The sequence below is a fragment of the Indicator indicator genome, chromosome 19, assembly GCF_027791375.1.
Source record: "Indicator indicator isolate 239-I01 chromosome 19, UM_Iind_1.1, whole genome shotgun sequence".
NCBI lineage: Eukaryota > Metazoa > Chordata > Aves > Piciformes > Indicatoridae > Indicator > Indicator indicator.
This window is the reverse complement of record NC_072028.1, coordinates 1292427-1312326: the sequence shown is the minus strand read 5'-3', so window position 1 is coordinate 1312326 and position 19900 is coordinate 1292427. Positions and strand designations below refer to the sequence as shown.

Genomic DNA, 19900 nt, shown 5'->3' with positions numbered 1-19900 from the left:
TCCAAACCCTACCATTCTGTGATTCTGTGAACTGTGGTTTGTCCTTACTGTTGTTGCTATCATCTCACACATATAACATCCACATCACTTAGTGAAAAACGATGGATCTAAAGGAATGCTCCATCCCTAAGCAGCAGAAGTCAGACCTTTTCTCTGATACCCTACAACAGAATCCTTTGTCAGTGAAGCCAGCCCCCAACTCTACACCATCAATTTAAAGAAGCTGATGCTGTTGCTTCTCTGGAGAGGTAAACGGTGCAAAGTACACCCCCAGGGCTACTGTGTACAGTGTGCTTCATGAGGCAAGTGCCAACATCTCCATCAGTTATTTAGCACTGTTGTTATGTAGTGGTGAAAGCCAAGCAGAGAAATTCAACAAAGCGTTAATTTACTGATTCCTTCTCTAGTTGGAGTGCAGGTTGAAGCAATCTGTTGGCAGCTTAGTCATCCTTCTGTTTTCCCCCTGGCACATATTTGCATTCCTTTCTTCCCCAAAATCTGAGGCCAAAATTAATTTTCTGTTAAAAAAAAAATCCCACAAAACAAAACAAAATCAAACCAACCAAGCATGCTGCCTGTGAGCTGCCTGCCTGCATTGCCATAGTTGAAGCTTCATTTGTGGTGCAAACTTTGGCAATGTCAGAACTGATCAGTCCAGTGATTCAGCAAGAGGCCAAGAAAAAAGACAGTATTAACCTCCAGGTCATTCTGCTCCCTTCCCAAAATTAATACTACATAAATACTGCCTTTATTTACAGTTTCATTCATACATCCAAGCAAGTGCTGATCATTCAAAGGATGCTAACCCAAATAAGCAGATTAAGGCTGCTGGAGAGTTGGCTTCCTGTAGCAGCTCAGTGCAAACTGGGAGCCTCACTTCTGAAATGGGAAGATTTGGGTTTGTTTCTGTGCTATTTTGCTATGTGACTTTAGATGTCACACTTGGATCACTGCTGCCTCAGTTTCCTCAGCTGCTCAACACAGACTAGATTTGGCCACCACACTGTGGCTTATGTAGTGCTCAGAGCTTCACCCTTTGTAAAGCAGCATCTGAGACCCTCTAGGGCAAAATACTACAGAAATACAAAGCATGAGCACCAAGCAAGTCAGCAGAACCTTTTTTTAAAATAGTATACATGACTCTACAAATCTAAAAATAACTGATTTTGTATAGGGAGAAACTGGTTAAAATCAGGATGAAACAGATCTTTTTAAAGAAAAAAATCCTACCTATGCAATGACCAAGAAATGTAAAAGTCAATTTTCATTATCTTTTTGTAGCTGCCTGTAAGTTCATTTCCCACATAGAATCAAAGGATGGTTTGGGCTGGAAGGGACCTGAAGGAACATCCAGTTCCAACCCCCCTGCTATAAGCAGGGATACCTTCTACCAGCCCAGGATGCTCAAGGCCTCATCCAGCCTGGCCTTGAACACCTCCAAGGAGGGATCCACAGCATCCCTGGGCAACCTGTTCCAGTGTCTCACCACTCTCACTGTAAAGAATTTCTTCCTAATCTCCACTCTAAATCTGCCTTTTTTGGGTTGTTTTTGGAGTAATGAAGCATTTTGCAAGAAACTCCAAAGAGATTTTATTCTGCTGACAGATTATGTCCATTGCAACACCATCATCACCACTTGTATACAAAATGAGTTGAGCATAGGCAGGATCCCAAGGGCTTCCTCAAGGGGCAGTTATGATCGAGCAGACAAACACTGATTGACCACTTCCAGCAAGTGAGAGTTCTCCAAGGCAGCTGCCACACGTTCTTTATCAGCAAGCTGTTTGTTAACTGTGCAGAACAAAAAGAACCATCAGAAACTGGTCGAAACACAGGCACACCATGTCTTCTCCAAAGCTTTTTATGTCCAGACACAGTCACACTGTTGCTATGGTACTCAGGTAATTCTGCAGCTGCTGAGGACATGCCTGAGCTGCTGTCAGTCAAAGCTAGCACCGCTCTCCCCAGCTAAACCAGCAAGCTGTTTGTGACTCAGCAGCAGGGAGCCACACGTGTAGGTGTAAGACAAAAAGACATTTCCCCCCTGCCTCTCCCTATTTTCTGAGTCCTCTATAACACAGGCAAATCAATGACTAGATGAGAGCAGATGCTGCCTGAGGAGACGTTTCAAGCAGGGTACAGAACACATCCAAGTGTCATTATTGCACACTCCTGTTCTGGAACATCCTCCAGAAGCCGACGCACACAAAGTCCCGAGTACTAAACAGCAGCTCTCCGGGTGTGGGAATCTCTCTCCTCTCTAATTTTCAACATTAAAAAAAAAAGACCACAAAAATCACCAAAACCCCCTTACCTGCATGCTCAGAGGCATGTGTTCCTGGTGTTATATGGACATCCAGCTTAAAAAGAAAAAAGGGGACAAGTCAATAAAATAGTGGAAGCTCAAGTTCAAACTATTTCATAATAAAAATAAGTAGATGAGAGAAACAATAAAAAAAAGGGAGGGGAGAAAGGATGTTCTTGCCAATTCCTATTGCTGTATACAGCAGAATAAAATCAAGTTTAAAAATGAGAATATTCTGCATTCTCATCTGCTTAAGCCTTCTTCAGCCAAGCAGGGGAGGCACAAACATCTCCCCCCATGCAGAGAGCACTGCAGGTGCCTTCCTCCCATGACCCCACTCAACCCTTGACATGGCTGTCACAGAACCATAATGCTGCACTGATTTTAGTCCACTGCCCTGCCTGGTTCCTGGACCGTGTCCCTCACACATGATATGAAAAGAGCTCTAGTTATTTTCCATTGTAAGTTAGTTAGCTGCATTTTGTTTTGCTGGGGGGAATGACTGTTGGTGGATTGTGGTTTTTTATCTTTTCCATCAGAATCCCCCTCTTTTGCTTTCCCAGGTGATTTGCTGACTCACCTTAAATCTCTCAGGCAGAGATCTGAGCAGTTTCACTTTGATGGAGAGGCCAATTAAGGTGGCCATGCTGCAGTGAGGAATGGTGGGAGTGAACTCCACTGCCACTGTGCTTTCTGCATCATTTACCTGTCAAAAACCAAACACTTCCCGTGTACCAAACTTGCTGCCCCAGAGGCTGGGGGCACTTTATGTGAGATGCAACTTGAAGCTTACAGTTTTCTTCACTGACATTTTTAAACACTGTTTACCTGCACTACCACAGACACTGACATTTTTAAACACTGTTTACCGGCACTACCACAGAATCATAGAATGTCAGGTTGGAAGGGACCCCAAGGATCATCTGGTCCGACCTTTCTTGGTAATAGCCTAGTTGAAATGAGCTGGCCCAGCACCCTGTCAAACTGACTCTTATGGCTGTCCAATATAAGGGAATCCACTACTTCCTTTGGAGATGATTCCAATCTCTAACTGTTCATAAAACCACAGAATTGTTTGGGTTGCAAAAGCCCTCTAAGATCATCAAGTGCAACCATCACCGCACATCACCATGCCCATTAAACCATATCCCAAAATGCCATGTCCACACGTTTCTTGAATGACTCCACCACCTCCCTGGGCAGCCTGTTCTAATCCCTGACCACTCTTACAAGAAATTTTTCCTCATCTCCAACCTAACCCTCCCTTGGCACAATTTCAGGCCGTTTCCTCTTGTCCTATCACCTGATATTAGGGAGAACAGACCAAGCCCCACTGCACCGCAACTTTCTTTCAGGGAGCTGCAGAGAGCAATGAGGACTCCCTTCAGCCTCCTCTTCTCCAGACTAAACACCCCCTGTTCTCTCAGCTGCTCCTCACCAGTCCTGATCTCCAGACCCTTCCCCAGCTTTGTTCTGCAGTAGGCTGCTATAACATCTTTTATGTCAGAAAAGGCAATTAAGGCGCCGTCAGAGGCAGCAGTGCTGCTAACAGCCTGGAGCCAGGCTCTCACTTTGACTCGCACTTGCTCCACGACATTCAGCTCCTCCAGGGTGAGGGGGTGCTCGGGGTCGTTGATGGAGCGAATGAGATGTGCCAGGTTAAGGAAAACGGACCTGCGGCCCTCTCCCAGCCCCAGCCGCCCGCTGGCCCGGCCTTCCCCTCCCCTCCCCTCCCCTCCCCTCCCCTCCCGGCAGGATATCAAAGATCTCCCGGTCATCGATGGAGTCAGGCAGCTCGTCGTCCTCCTCCTGTGCTGTCACCGGCCGCTCCCCGGAACGACGATAGATGAGGGGGTTGGCGTTCTCCAGCGGCGCCCCGCCGCCGGGGCCCGGGCCCACCATAGCCGGCGCTCAGGCCCTGCGGCCGGGGGAACGGAAGGGGCCCGGACGCCTTTCGCCGACGCACCGGGTGCAGGGGCGGGCTCCGGGTGCTGTCGGGCGGCTCGCGCCTGTGCTCCCCGGGGCGGCAGCGCTCCCCTGTGGGTAAGGCGCGCAGCTGGCGCCGGCAGCCGGCGGAGATTTGGGCGCTTCCAGGGCAGCTCTGAGGGGCGGAGGAGCGGCGCTGAGGCTGCGGCTCGAGTCCAGCTTTCGAACACAGTCGGTAGTGACAGATGAATGGCTTCTGTGGAGCCGGTGGCACTGCAGGGTCTGTGAGGGGCCTCTGGTGAATCGCAGAAAGTTAGGGGTTGAAAGGGACTTCTGGAGATCATCCAGTCCAACCCCCCTGCCAGAGCAGGGTCACCTAGAGCAGGTCACACAGCAATGCATCCAGGAGGGTTTTGAATGTCTCCAGAGAAGGAGACTCCACAACCTCTCTGGGCAGACTACTCCAGGGCTCCAGCACCCTCACAGTTTTCCCTAATGTTCCCGTGGCACCTCTCTGCTCCAGCTTGCACCCAGTGCCCTTTGGACGTCACTGAGCAGAGCCTGGCTCCCAACACTTACCCTTCACATCTTTATCAACATGAATGAGGTCACCCCTCAGGCTTCAAGAGCCCCAGCTCCCTCAGCCAGTCCTCAGCAGGGAGATGTTCCACTGCCTTCAGCAGCTTTGTGGCTCCTTGCTGGACTCTTTCAAGCAGTTCCTGAGGTCCTTGAACTGAGGGGCCCTGAGCTGGACACAATATTCCAGCTGCAGCCTCATCAGGGCAGAGTAGAGGGGGAGGAGAAGCTCTCTAGACCTACTCACTACAGCTCGTCTAACCCACCCCACCATGCCACTGGCCCACAAGGGCACATTGCTGGTTATGATTAGACCTTTTGTTGTCACAGGTGGTGCTGGGTCATTTTCAGCCCATCCAATCTCGGGATCAGGTACTGCTTAGGGGCTTCCCACCGAGGGATTTATTTACACTGTGTTGTAAGCTTACCTCTAAAACTGCCTAGTTCAGCACACATTCATAAGGGAATTTAACTCCAGTCCTTGCTCACAGGGACCTTTGTATCATTCTCCTTTCTGTGAAACCAGAAGACAGAGAGCAAACAAGGGTGAAAAATGGCTCCTCAAAGTCACATTTCCTTGTTTTGTTGCATAGCATTCATCACTGCTGGCGTAGGTGAGACACAAAACCTGTTGTTGTTATTGCTGTTGGGGAAGCAAGTGGCAGTGTGGTAATTTTCAAAGGCAGTGCAGCTCTTATACTTCTGTTAGCAGTTGCAAAAGTACCTTTATGAGCTTGATGGAAAAAACTCCAGCAACCTGATTTTATGAGAGGAAAGCATTGCTGAGAGGATTTTATTAAAGTGAAGCTTGCTTTCTTAAAGAAAGCAAAACCATTTCTGAATTATCTAAGCAAAATATTTTTAAAGCTCTTGTTGGATGATTAAATTCAGCAAATATTGATGAGTTTGACAGTTGCTGTTTGCTCTTGCACAGTGACTGAATGGCGGGGGGGGGTGTTGTTGCACAAAATGAAATTAAAATAGAAGGAAATCGAATAAGCTCAAATCTTCTAAACTAAAATCAGTAAAAAAATGCTACATTAAAGTCTGTTAGACAATTATGCAATTTAAATTCTGATTTTTTTTGTAATCTTTATGTGTTATTTAGGAAAGAATGGAGCTGAGCCAGAAGTGACTATCACACATGGACGGCTCAAAGGGATACAAACAAACGTGAAGGGGACAGACAGACTTGTAAATGCTTTCCTTGGGATTCCTTTTGCAAAAGCCCCTGTTGGATCTTTGAGGTTTTCCTCACCTGAACCACCTGAACCCTGGAATGGTCTGAGAGATGCCACTTCTTACCCACCACTGTGAGAGCTGCTCAGTTGGTTTGTGTATAGGATCTGCTCACCTTTGTCAGGTTACAGAGGTCTGATGTTTGGGGATGGGCTTATAGTGACTGGTAGTGAATATGCTGCCAGTACTGAAATGTTTCCTAAGAGCTATGGGGCTAGGAGTCTCAAAGGATTCCTGGGAAATTCCTGTCTTTGGAAATTGCATTTTCTCAGCTGAAATAATTCAGCTTTTAAGTAGAAGTACAAAGCTCTGCTTTGACAGGTTGCACCTCTAACTGTATATCAGCAAATCAAAGTTTGAGCATGCTGTGGGAATTCAGTCTGTAGGGCAAAAGAAAGTGTTTTCTCTCTTGTTAGATTGTTGCTACTGCAGTTTTCCTACTAATAGTCAAGATTCCTTTGTTTTGTGGAGGTGTCCTCAGGACCTGTCCCTGCTGAAAACAGCTGAGAAAAACTTCAAAGAAAAACATTTTCCCGTCCAAATTTCCGAGGACTGCTTGTATCTGAATGTTTACAGCCCTGCTGCTGCGAACAAGGGCAAGTTACCTGTACGTGACCCCTTGTGCAAACACCTTGTACAAAGTTTGCACCTATTGATAGCTCTTAAGTCACTTAATTGCTTTTGAAAATGGGATGCTCCATCAGCAAAAATAATCTTACTATGTAAAAGTCAAAGTCCACCAACAGAAACTTTAGCTCCTGCTGAGCTTTGGGTGATTTGGATCTCCCAATTCTCTGCTGTTGTCTTCCTTTTTCTAAAGGAAGTTGGAGTAGATGGTCTCTAAGGTCCCTTCCAACCTAAGGCATTCTCTGATTCTATGAAATCTACCAAACAATGTATAAAGAGTCTCACCTTTTCTTTTCTCTGAGGTAATGGTGTGGATCCATGGAGGCAATTTCATATTTGGTGGTGCTGCTAGGTATGATGGCTCTGCACTATCAGCCTACGAGAATGTTGTGGTAGTAATCATTCAGTACAGACTTGGACTCCTTGGATTCTTCAAGTAAGATGACCCATTTCTCTTGTTACAAAATACTTCCTATCATGTTTAAAGCATGGGGAACTTTGTTCTCTATATCAGCTGAGCTTCTCTACCAGCTTCCCACTGTTAAAGTGGTTTGAATGTGCAGAATTCACTGACAGCAGGACTTAAGAAATATCCACATAATTCCATTTGTGCTGCTGTTTGGTTGTAGCCTGCTATCAAATCATAGGTGACCTTCTTTGGTTCTGGATAGGGTCTTTGTTCTCACCTTTATTTCCAGCCATTGGTGTGGAAAGGCCAAAACTCCATCTGTGATCGGTGAACAAATAGCAGAGGCAAATAAGTCAGTGGGGCTTAGATCTGACTGTGGAGGGCTTTAGGTCAGCAGGGCCATATGGATCTTTTGCTGGTCAAATATGACACTTTGCACAGAATGTAAATTGGTGAGATTGATTTTTTTGTGCTACCAGCAGAACTCTTGCATTTCTTCAGAAGCTGGCATTGCAATGCTTTTCTTTCAGTACTGGTGATGAACACGCTCCTGGGAACTGGGCCTTTTTGGATCAAGTAGCAGCTCTTTGGTGGATCCAAGAAAACATTGAACACTTTGGTGGAGATCCAGGATCTGTCACACTCTTTGGTGTATCTGCAGGATCTTGCTCTGTTTTTGCACATGTAGGCATGCAGTAGAGACACTAAAAAGTAAAGTCTAAAAAAAATAATTCCAAAACTCAGTCAGTGTAACATTTCATGCTAAATCTGTGCTAAATTTGGACACTTCCCCTCTAGGCACCTAAAAATATCTAATCCCCCACTGAATCAAGCGTTAAGTTATGGAATAAGGACCTTAATGTTGAGAAAATACTTCTTGTTGTTCTCTTCTTGGCAGGTTTTATCCCCTTTATCAAAGGGGCTCTTTCATAAAGCAATATCAGAGAGTGGAATTATTGTCCACTCTGATAAACCTTTAATTTCAACAGATCTTAAGGTAAGCTTTTTTTTTTTTTTCCATTTTAAATGTTTTATAACCTAAAATAGCATATTTCTTATATCTGATAATTTGGGAAGAGGGGGAAATCTGATTATCTATTATCTATTATATTGGGAGGGCTTTAAACTAGGTCTGAAGGGGGTGGGTGTGGAAACCAGTCTCCCTGGAGAGGAGGGAGGACCACATAAACTGGTGAAATCAGCAGCCCAGCTGAAGTGCATGTACACCAATGCATGCAGTATGGGCAACAAACAAGATGAACTGGAACTCTTGGTTCACCAGGAGAACTATGATGTAGTTGCCATCACAGAAACATGATGGGACGATTCTCACAATTGGAGTACCGCACTGGGGGGTTATAAGCTCTTTAGGAGAGACAGGCAAGGGAGAAGAGGAGGAGGGGTGGCCCTGTGTATTAGGGAATCCTTTGATGCCTCAGAACTTGAGGTTGCAGATGAAAGGGTTGAATGCTTGTGGGTTAAAATCAGAGGGAGGCCGCACAAAACTGACATCCTGGTTGGAGTCTGTTATAGACCACCCCACCAGGACGAGGAGGCTGATGAGATATTCTATAAGCAGCTGGAAGCTGTCTCAAGATCATCAGACCTTGTCCTTGTGGGGGACTTTAACCTACCAGACATCTGCTGGGAACTTAATTCAGCAGAGAGGAGACAGTCCAGAAGGTTCCTAGAGTGCATGGATGACAACTTCCTGATGCAGCTCTTAGGTGAACCTAACAGGGGTAAGGCTCTGCTTGATCTGCTGTTCTCAAATAGAGAAGGGCTGGTGGGAGATGTGATGGTCGGAGGCTGTCTAGGGTGCAGCGACCATGAGATAGTGGAGTTCTCAATATGCAGGGAAATAGGGAGGAGCACTAACAGAACCCTCACTTTGTACTTTCGGAGGGCAAACTTCAGGTTGTTCAGGCAACTTATTCAGAAAGTTCCCTGGGTAACAGCCCTTAAGAACAAAGGGGTCCAGGATGGTTGGACCTACCTCAAACAGGAGCTCCTAAAGGCACAGGAACTGGCAGTTCCCACATGCCGTAAGACGAGCCGGCGGGAAGACGACCGGCCTGGATGAGCAAGGAGCTCCTGAAGGATTTAAGGGAAAAAAAGAGGGTTTATCACCTTTGGAAAGGGGGGGAGGCAACTAGTGATATGTTTAAGGATGTTGCTAGATCATGTAGGAGAAAAATTAGAGAGGCAAAAGCACAGTTAGAAATTAAACTGGCCGCTTCTGTGAAGGACAACAAAAAGCATTTTTATAAATATATTAATGCTAAAAAGAGGGGCAAGAGGAACCTCCACTCTTTATTGGACCTGGAGGGTAACATTGTAACTAAGGATGAGGAGAAGGCTGAGATTCTAAATACCTTCTTTGCCTCCATTTTCAACAGTAAGGCAGGAGGACTTCAGGATAACTGGCCTCCTGAGCTGGTTGATGGGGTCAAGGAGCAGTGTTGTACTCCTGAAATCCATGTGGAATTAGTTCGAGACTTGTTGAGTCACTTGGATATTCACAAGTCCATGGGACCTGATGGGATTCATCCTAGGGTGCTGAAAGAGCTGGCAGATGAGCTGGCCAAGCCTGTCTCCATCATTTTCCACCAGTCCTGGCTCACTGGACTTCCAGAAGACTGGAAACTGGCCAATGTGACGCCCATCCACAAGAAGGGACGAACAGAAGAACCTGGGAACTACAGGCCTGTCAGCCTGACCTCAGTGCCAGGGAAAATCATGGAGCAGATTGTCTTGGGGGCAATCACTGCATACCTGAAGGAATCAGGCCCAGCCAACATGGATTTAGGAAGGGCAGGTCCTGCCTCACCAACCTGATCTCCTATGATCAGGTGACCAGCCTGGTGGACGTGGGAAAGGCTGTGGATGTAGTCTGCCTGGACTTCAGCAAGGCCTTTGACACTGTCCCCCACAGCAAACTCCTGGCCAAGCTGTCAGCCTGTGGCTTGGACAGGAGCACTCTGCGCTGGGTTAGGAACTGGCTGGAGGGCCAAGCCCAGAGAGTGGTGGTGAATGGTGCCACATCCAGCTGGCAGCCTGTCACTAGTGGTGTCCCCCAGGGATCAGTGCTGGGCCCCATCCTGTTCAATATCTTTATTGATGATCTGGATGAGGGGATTGAGTCCATCATCAGTAAATTTGCAGATGACACCAAGCTGGGAGCAGGTGTTGATCTGTTAGAAGGTAGAAGGGCTCTGCAGAGGGACCTTGACCTGGACAGATGGGCAGAGTCCAGCAGGATGGCATTCAACAAATCCAAGTGCCGGGTGCTGCACTTTGGCCACAACAACCCCATGCAGAGCTACAGGCTGGGGTCAGAGTGGCTGGAGAGCAGCCAGGTGGAAAGGGACCTGGGGGTACTGGTTGACAGCAGCTGAACATGAGCCAGCAGTGTGCCCAGGTGGCCAGGAGAGCCAATGGCATCCTGGCCTGCATCAGGAATAGTGTGGCCAGCAGGAGCAGGGAGGTCATTGTACCCCTGTACACAGCACTGGTTAGGCCACACCTTGAGTACTGTGTCCAGTTCTGGGCCCCTCAGTTTAGGAAAGATGTTGAATTGCTGGAGCATGTCCAGAGAAGGGCAACGAGGCTGATGAGAGGCCTTGAGCACAAGCCCTATGAGGAGAGGCTGAGGGAGCTGGGACTGTTTAGCCTGGAGAAGAGGAGGCTCAGGGGAGACCTCATTGCTGTCTACAACTACCTGAAGGGAGGTTGTAGCCAGGAGGGGTTTGGTGTCTTCTCCCAGGCAACCAGCAGCAGAACAAGAGGACACAGTCTCAAGCTGCGCCAGGGGAGGTTTAGGCTGGAGGTGAGGAGAAAGTTCCTCACAGAGAGAGTGGTTGGCCATTGGAATGTGCTGCCCAGGGAGGTGGTGGAGTCACCATCCCTGGAGGTGTTCAAGAGGGGATTGGACGTGGCACTTGGTGCCATGGTTTAGATAGTCATGAGGTTTAGGGTGACAGGTTGGACTCGATGATCTTTGAGGTCTCTTCCAGCCTTCTTGATTCTATGATTCTATATTTGTATATTGTATATTATGCTACAAAGTTGAACAAATTTTTTTCATGGCATACCTATAAATTTATAGATTGGCAATAAGTAAATTTCCATTCAAATAGTCTATTTTCAACCTTATTTGGTGTTGGGAATAGATTGTAGAGTTACATGATTATAAACCTGCGTGCTGACCCTAGGTATTTTCAGTTGCACACATGCCAAGCTGGGCACATGCACACTGTAATTTAGTAACTCTGACATTTCTTTTGGGAAGTTTAATTAGAATCTAGAAGAGGCCTCCAGTTTTTAGTCAGCTATGGTCTTTTATGGAGGGCCTTTATTTGAAGTAAATTCATTTTAAAATAAAACCCCCAAACTAAAAAAACTTTGAGGATTCATTTCCTCTCTCTGAGTACCTTTCCATTTCTCCTCCTTCAACAGCAGGTTTTTTATTAGCAGGTGCTAATAAAGGAAGTATTTCATGAATAAATGATTTTATGAATTTTTCTTTCCTTATTTGATTTATCTGACAACTTTGTGTTCTCTCTACAGCAAGGTTAGTCATAGAACAGTGAAGTATAGCAAGAAAGAGAAGCATACCAGAATAATTTCACTCCATGTTCAAACTGTAGTGGTACTAGTAAAAGAAAATACTCAAAGACCTATCAAGCCCACCTAAATCTGCTCTTGTAATAAACTACTAGCAGTATTGTGTATAATATTTCCTATTTCTACATGCCTGAAAGACCACCTCAGAGCTAACAGTTCTTGTCTTTGCTAATGATTTGCAGAAAATTGCAAGTGTATTTAAGTGTGAGTCAAGCAGTTCGCTCTCACTGCTAAACTGCTTAAGGCAGCAGGAAGCAGAGGACTTACTCTTGAAGAGCAAGGTAGGTGACACTTTAACTCCTAACAGAGGTTCTTAATGGCATGCTTAGCTCAGCCCTTGACTGGAGCTCATTGTTGGCCTATTCCAAAGTTGATTTTTAGTTTTTGTCAAAATACTTCCTGAATATTGAAGTGATTTCACATCATTTATTTTTAAGAATTTTCAGTGAGGTGTTCCAGCACCTGTAAAGTATGAGCAAGGCTTGAGCATATGTATGCTTTCATGTCAGCTAGAAGCAGCACAGGGGCAGGAAACCATTACTTTATTCCATAGCATGACACAACCAGGCTTGCATTTGATACTCTTATGCCCAACTGTAAATTTATGTTACACTGGGTGTAGATACTCAGATTTCTTAAAGCTTTTTTATTTTTGTACTTGGAACATTAAATGTGAACACTTCATTATCTGATTTGAAGGGGAAATGGGAAATACTCTTAACAAGTAATTTCATCTTTTTTGTCATCCTCTTTCAGGATATCCCATTTCTACCCTTAGTTTTGGATGGAGTGTTTCTTCACAAGTCGCCTGAAGAGATATTGGCTGGAAAAGAATTTAATGCAGTCCCATATATGATAGGAGTCACCAACAATGAATTTGGCTGGAATATTAGATCTGTAATTTATTTATTTTTTTTTAATGTTTGTATTAACTGATGCAGGCAACTCAGAAAATATTTGCTGGTAGGACACCTTTAAGAATGACCAAAGAGGCTTTGCGTTATTGGAAGTATTTGAAAGGTAAACTTTGCATTATGGTTCTGTAGTGACCCAGAGCCAGCTGGTCACAAAAGAGTGAGACAGGCTTCATCCTGCAAGCTGAACTGCATGGACATCCTTGTCACATCCAAAATGTCAATCCCTTATCCAGGCAGAGAGAGGAAACAGAATGCTACAGTCAAAGGCTTGTTACTGGAAGAAAAGTGAAAGCTTTTCTTTCTTTTCTTCTGCTCCCACCACACACAACGTTCAGGACTCATACATAGAATGTTTAGAAATGTGGCACTGATCACCTTAAGCAGCTTACCCTGTATGTCATGCTGAACTCTGACTGCTGGCCATGTCATTGTCCCTCTGTTCCTTGTCACCATGCAGAAAGATCTATCAGCTGACAGTCTCCTCTGGGGACAGAGCAGGGAGACAATGCAAGTGTCCAACCCCTTCTCAGAGCATAAATTCTTTCTCATATGCATTCCATGGGTAATTCCAAAAAGAATGAGCAATTGCACAAAACTGCAGGGGATGGGTTGGTGTCCTCTCTCCTTCTTGCTCTCTTTTCTTCGTTTCTTTAATTTTTCATTACTCCATCTGTGTAGCACAAAGCTTTTGTTTGGAACCTGTGTAGTAGCTGCCTGTCTTCAGGAGTGTGCTGGTACTCAGTCCAAGAAGGCAAATGTAAAAGTGAAATCTGTTCTAATGCATTTTGCAGACAGAAGAGTCATTTTATGTAATGCTCTAAAACAGGGGGAGCATTGCCTTTTCTTTACTTCAAAAGCTTCAAACAAGTGGACTAGAAGCAGAGAGGCTGCCAGTTACTTCTAAGATCTTCCCTACCAGAGGGAAAAGAAGCCTCTGAGACAGCTTTTGGCTTCAGTTCTGCTCCAATGCAGTAAACAGCAGCTCTGCAAGACAGTTGCTGCATCATATTACATTTTTGCATGTGATGTGATGCTTCAGAAATAAACATCAGAAATAAGAATGAAGTGGAATCATGCAGCTGCAATGTTAAAAAGATTGGAGAAGTTGGATGGCACTAATAAGATTCCTTTTTTTCCACACAGGCATCCAGCATACCAGGTTTGAAGGAAGTAGGAGATAGGAAATCAATCATTTCAACTATAGAGCTTTTACAACCATTCATAGTAAGTACTGCTGCACCCATTCGCTCCACAAGTGGCATTTTTTTTGGAGGCACACAACAGATTTGTGAGGCTTGGTGTTCTTGAAATTTTACAGAGTCTATGATCTTTAAGGTCTCTTCCAACTCAAGATGTTCTATGATTCATTCTGTGATTCTATGACTACAGTGTATGGAGTTGTACAGAAAGAGGCTTGAGTCAGGCCTGGGATTTTGGGAAATGCCTTTTGCCTTCTTGACCTCTGAAACAACATTTTTTTCTCTCCTGTATTTGTATGTAGGATTATTGTCATAGTTTCCCTAATCTGATGGTAGCTGATGGCTAATCTAGTTAGAATCATAGAATCAACCAGGTTGGAAGAGACCTCCAAGATCATCCAGTCCAACCAATCACCCAGCCCTAAGCAATCAACTAGACCATGGCACTAAGTGCCTCATCCAGTCTTCTCCTGAACATCTCCAGTGATGGTGACTCTACCACCTCCCTGGGCAGCCCATTCCAATGGGCAATCACCCTCTCTGTGAAGAACTTCCTCCTAACATCCAGCCTATACCTCCCCTGGCACAACTTGAGACTGTGTCCTCTTGTTCTGGTGCTGGTTGCCTGGGAGAAGAGACCAACCCCCACCTGGCTACAACCTCCCCTCAGGTAGTTGTAGACAGCAATGAGGTCACCCTGAGCCTCCTCTTCACCAGGCTAAACACCCCGAGCTCCCTCAGCCTCTCCTTATAGGGTTTGTGTTCCAGGCCCCTCACCGGCTTCGTTGCCCTTCTCTGGACATGTTTTAGTAAAGTTGATGGCTTTCAAGGCTGGCTTTTCACATATGTTTACCTTATATTAAATGTAACTTTTTAAGCAGTTACTTTGCACTTCTAGTTTTGAAATTTATCTTTCAAGCAGCAAATTCTAAGGCTAAAACCTTAGGCTGTGTTTGGAGATCCCATTGATCTTGCCCTGTAGTCTAATGGCCCATGAGTCCTTCAAAGACTCAAAGAATTTACTTTTGTTATTCCCATCTCTTTTGTCCTGAAGGAAACAGAAGCCAAATTTTTATCAGGAGAGGCTGCTGGATGCTGTCAGTTCCTGTAGAGTTTTAATGCACCTAAGTCTGCTATAAATTTCACCCGAGGTGGTTTGTCTGCCTTGGGTTTTGGTGGTGTGTGTTTGGGTTTTTTTTTTCCCCCAAAAGAAAGTCAGAATAGATTTTATTTACCATTTCCTATCAACATGAGTGCTACACTGGACCTTTGTGCCTTTGGCCAATCTCCAAAGCTTACAAGGTGCCATTTTTAGCTGTCAGTTCAGAAAGTGATCATTTTTTCTGTTGGTTTCTTGTTTCCCTTTTTTTCTCTCAGAATACACCATCAGAGCTCCTGCCTGTGATCTTGGATGAATATATAGGAACCACAGATGATCCTGCTGAGCTACAGGACCGGTTTCTGGACTTGTTAGAAGATGCAGCATTTGTCATGCCATCCATTAGAGTACTGAACTATCACAGGGGTGAGCTAATCCACACCAGCAGGATGTTCAAACCTCTTACTACATGCTGAATCGAATGATGTGGACACGAATCCTGTTGTGTGTAGGCAGCCTTCTTGAGATTCCTCCTGGGAATTCCAGGGTGAAGAGTGATATAAGTCTGCAGGGTTGTGTGAAGCAATTAATCCTTTCTCTTGGCACTGATGTCTTGCACCTGTGCTCATGGTCACACTGTGTTGAGAACAGAACATGATAACACAGGTGGATGTTTTCTGAGATATACAGGATTCAAAATGAAAAGATCTAAAAGCAAGCTGGAATTTGTCCTTTGGCCCACCGCTGCTTGGGAAGTCAGCAGTTCTGTAGGCTGGAGATTTCCTGATATTTAAGTATAGACAAACCGTCCCAAAACACACAGAACCGGAAAACAATTTGATATTATTTTCTTTTCTCTAAGTGTTCCTAGGGTCAATCTTTCTCTTTTTTTTTTTTTTTTTTAATTTATGTGCTATGAGTTTGTCATTTGGAATTAAAAATACATATTTGAAAGCAACATTGCATCAAAAATGTGTAAAGCTTTGGGCATATTTAAAGTAATGTTTTAAGCTGCTGGTGTCAGCTTTCTTCTTTACATGTTATTTCTTCTTTAAATGTTATGTTTCCTTTCAATTTTCTTCTTTACATTTCTTTAAATGTTTTGTCTTTCAGAGTCTGGAGCTCCTGCCTACTTCTTTGAATTTCAGCACCGGCCCTTTTCCTACTGGGACAGTAAACCAGAGTATGTGAAAGCTGACCACAGAGATGAAGTTGGCTTTGTCTTTGGAGGACCATATCTGACTGGGGACATTCAGCTACGTAGTAAGGAACATTCAGTGTTCACTTAGAAATAACTCTTGTAACACTGGCATGACTCTGTTCAATAGTAGTATTTCCATGTTAATCAGCTGTATTAACAGTGAGACCAAAGTATAACCCTTCTAGATCTTACAGACTTTGTTTAACACTGATTTGCTGTCTTCTCCATCCTTTATCATCTACCCTTTGCTGTTCATCAACAATAAAGCAAGTAGGACATTTGCTAGAAAAAAAAATCACCAGCACTGATTGTGAATTTGCCAATAAAAAAAGCTTTGGCTGGAAAATCAATTGAAGGTAAGGTCAATTAAATTGCATAGGATTAGTGGAGTGCTTGAGAAGAAGGAAATCTGGGCTCTTTTCTTTTCCTGAGTGATTCAAGTTAATGTCTTCTTTCCAGGAAATCCCATGGGCTGTCTGGCTCCAGAGCATGGGGGACTTGGTCTCTTTTGCACATAGAGGTCCAGGTGTGTTGAGTGGAGCAAGGCTTGGAACCCTTGTGCTTGATTTTCTGCATGAAGATCTAATGGTTAGGTTAAAGATTATTTTGTTCCATGTCTCATTGTTTCAGCTTTTTCTTCAAAATGGAACTGGTCCATTGAGAAAGGGTTAAGAGCCTTCACTTTCTCAGTTTGGGCATTCTCACAGGATTCTGGAAGCTTTGAATCCAAATCATAGAACTGTCAGGGTTGGAAGGGACCTCAAGGACCATCCAGTTCCAACCCCTCTGCCATGGGCAGGGACACCTCATACTAGATCAGGTTGCTCAGTGCCACATCCAGCCTGGCCTTAAAAACTTCCAGGGATGAGGCTTCCACCACCTCCCGGGGCAACATGTTCCAGTGTCTCACCACCCTCATTGTCAAGAACTTCTTCCTAACATCCAATCTGAATCTACCCACTTCTAGTTTTGCTCCATTCCCCCTAGTCCTATCACTACCTCCTCTGGCACGGGGGTTGGACCTCATGATCTCTTCCAACCTCTGATACACTGTGATACTGTGAAACCCTAAAAAGTCCCTCCCCAGCTTTCTTGTAGCCCCCTTCAGATACTGGAAGGCCACAATAAGGTCTCCTTGGAGCCTTCTCCAGACTGAACAACCCCAACTCTCTCAGTCTGTCTCCACAGCAGAGGATCTCCAGCCCTCTGCTCATCCTTGTGGCCCTTCTCTGAACACATTCCAGCACCTACAGATCCTTCTTGTAATAGTAGCTCCAGAACTGGATGCAGTACTCTAGGTGGTGTCTCACCAGAGTGGAGTACAGGGGAGAATCCCCTCCCTTGACCTGCTGGCTGTGCTTCTCTTGATGCAGGCAGTCACTGACCTGTCAGACAAGAGGTCACATCCTCAGGAATATTATGAACCCAGCAGTTTGCTTTAATTGCATATGCCTAAACCAACCAGACTCAGGACAAGGCATTTTCTTTCCTGTGAAACTAATTAGAAACAGTTCTTATTTTGACAGTGAACCACAGAAATTCTGCCTATTTTAAGTTAAGTCAGCATTTCTTTCTGCTTTTATTTTTGTCGTTTGCATAGCAGTTCATAGTCTGTTTCAAAGCCTGCACAGGTGAAAGTATTTCCTTTTACTCCTCTGAACTTTGGAGCTATTCAATTGTGCTGTAAGCCCATTTGTTAGTCTATTACATTGATTTTGCTTGTATGGATTTTGCTAGTATTGATTTTTTCACTGATGTCATCCTACACTAAAAGAACATTTTACAGTTCTTTTTTTATTTGCCAGAATTTACTGAGAGCACTAAAATAGCAAATATTTTTCTGCTATATTGAGGTGCATTTTTAATTAAGAGTACACTGTAACTAAAATTATTTTCACATAGCTGATACAGTGGGCAAATGTGGGGGTGTATCTCAATGAATGAGGTGTTGAGCCACAGAATGACATTGTTTGGTATCAGAAGGAACAAATCTTTGCTTACATTGTGTCCATTTCTGGGCCTCTCAGTTCAATAAGGGAACTGCTTGAAAGACTCCAGATGCTGAAGGCAGTGGAACATCTCCGTGATGAGGAGAGGCTGAGGGAGCTGGGGCTTTTGAGCTTGGAGCAGAGGACCCTCAGGGGTGACCTCATTGCTGTTGATAAAGTTGTGCGGGGTAGTGTGGGGAGGGTGGCGCCAGGCTCTGCTCAGTGATGTCCAATGACAGGCCAAGGGGCACTAGGTGCAAGCTGAAGCAAGGGAGGTGCCACGGGAACAGAAGGGAAAACATTTTCACTGTGAGTGTGCTGGAACCCTGGAGCAAGCTGCCCAGGGAGGTTGTGAAGTCTCCTTCTCTGGAGATGCTCAAAACCCACCTGGATGTGTTCCTGTGTGACCTGCCCTGGGTGACCTTGCTATGGCAGGGGGGTTGGACTGGATGATCTCCAGAGGTTCCTTCCAACCCCTAACATTCTGTGATTCTGTGAATAATAGGGAGAATTTCAAATACACAAGGCTGGAATGAAACTAAACCACATGGCCTCTTCTTGAGTTGCAGTGGAACTCAGGACATGTGGGCTCTTTTTTGGGGTTCTTTCTGGATTCCTGAAAAGCCACAGGCACATCACCTCATTTCTTTGTCCCCTATTTCCCTAGTTTGTGGAATAAAGATAATTATGCTACTCTCATTCATAAAGGGTGCTGAAAACTTGACTGTGAATATAACATATTCACAGACTGAAATGCTGCTTCTGTGGTAGCAATGTTTAGATTTGTCACACACAAGAATCCATTTTTATTTTGTCTCTCAGGTGAGGTTACAGAGGAAGAAAAGAATCTCAGCAGAACTCTAATGAAGTACTGGGCTAACTTTGCTCGAACTGGGTAAGAACCATGAGATTCATCACACTTCTTGTGGTTGAATTGACTCCTAGTGAGTTTGCTGCTTTCTTGATTCAGTCTTAACTTCTGTGAATGTGAAGGGCATTAACTCTTTCTTTCTTCTTGGTTCCAGAAATCCTAATGGAGAGGGTTTGGCTGAATGGCCATCTTACAACCTGCATGAAGAATACTTACAGATAAACCTCAAGCAAAAGAAAGGCAGCAAGCTGAAAGAAAAGAAGGTAGATTTCTGGAAGGAGGTGGTGTTTGAAAAGACAAAAGACCAAAAAAAGAAGGTTCATTCAGAGTTATAATTTACAGCCTCAACATACACATAATATGCAAAGTATTAGGAGAGTAAAAGAAATTACTTAGTTTTGAGGATAAAATTTTTTCCCTTCTTTTAACAGGTGTCATATTTGCAATTATTCACTGTAATAAATGCAGTTGATCTATTTCAAACCCTGTGTGATGCTTTGCTTTTCCCTGAAGCCTCACTTATTGAATACAAACACCAGATCCCCCGCTGTTCCTCTTTACCTGTTGCTTCCCTGAAGACAGAATATAGCAGCAATGTTGTCTTTAAGAAAATGAAATCAATAAAGACCTGATTAGCAGAAGTTTCGGCCTGCTTTAGATACAGAAATGTCCTCTGCAGAAGCAAACAATAAAAAACTAAAGAATATTCTGCTTTGTAAGTCAGTTTTACAGATGAGAGAGCCTATTTCTGTCTGATACATGGTCTGTAACAGCAGGGATACTTAGAAAGGGAGAGCCAATCTCTACTACTTAGACTTTTTTCCTCTTAAATTTAGCAGTAACTGCCCTAGAAGGATCAACTTTATTTCCATGCTTTCTGTGTCTACCATTTCTGGGTCAGGCCTTCATTACCACCT

At 44.5% G+C, this 19900-nt stretch overlaps 2 protein-coding genes across 2 annotated transcripts; one reads left to right on the top strand and one right to left on the bottom strand.

Moving 5' to 3' along the window:
- Positions 1 to 1576: 1576 nt before the first annotated feature.
- CIAO2B (cytosolic iron-sulfur assembly component 2B) lies at positions 1577 to 4207 on the bottom strand. The gene is made up of 5 exons (XM_054389707.1): positions 4066 to 4207; positions 3877 to 3956; positions 2886 to 3011; positions 2315 to 2360; positions 1577 to 1791 (listed from the first exon to the last, which is right to left on the bottom strand). The coding sequence occupies exons 1-5, from the start codon at positions 4205 to 4207 to the stop codon at positions 1694 to 1696; spliced, it is 492 nt and encodes a 163-aa protein (XP_054245682.1). The 3' UTR covers positions 1577 to 1693.
- Positions 4208 to 5079: 872 nt separating this feature from the next.
- On the top strand, positions 5080 to 19318 carry LOC128973224 (fatty acyl-CoA hydrolase precursor, medium chain-like). The gene is made up of 13 exons (XM_054389478.1): positions 5080 to 5179; positions 5916 to 6120; positions 6518 to 6653; positions 6976 to 7109; positions 7613 to 7766; positions 7981 to 8079; positions 11891 to 11989; positions 12465 to 12605; positions 13769 to 13849; positions 15202 to 15349; positions 16037 to 16186; positions 18935 to 19007; positions 19138 to 19318. The coding sequence occupies exons 1-13, from the start codon at positions 5080 to 5082 to the stop codon at positions 19316 to 19318; spliced, it is 1701 nt and encodes a 566-aa protein (XP_054245453.1).
- The last annotated feature ends 582 nt before the right edge of the window (positions 19319 to 19900 follow it).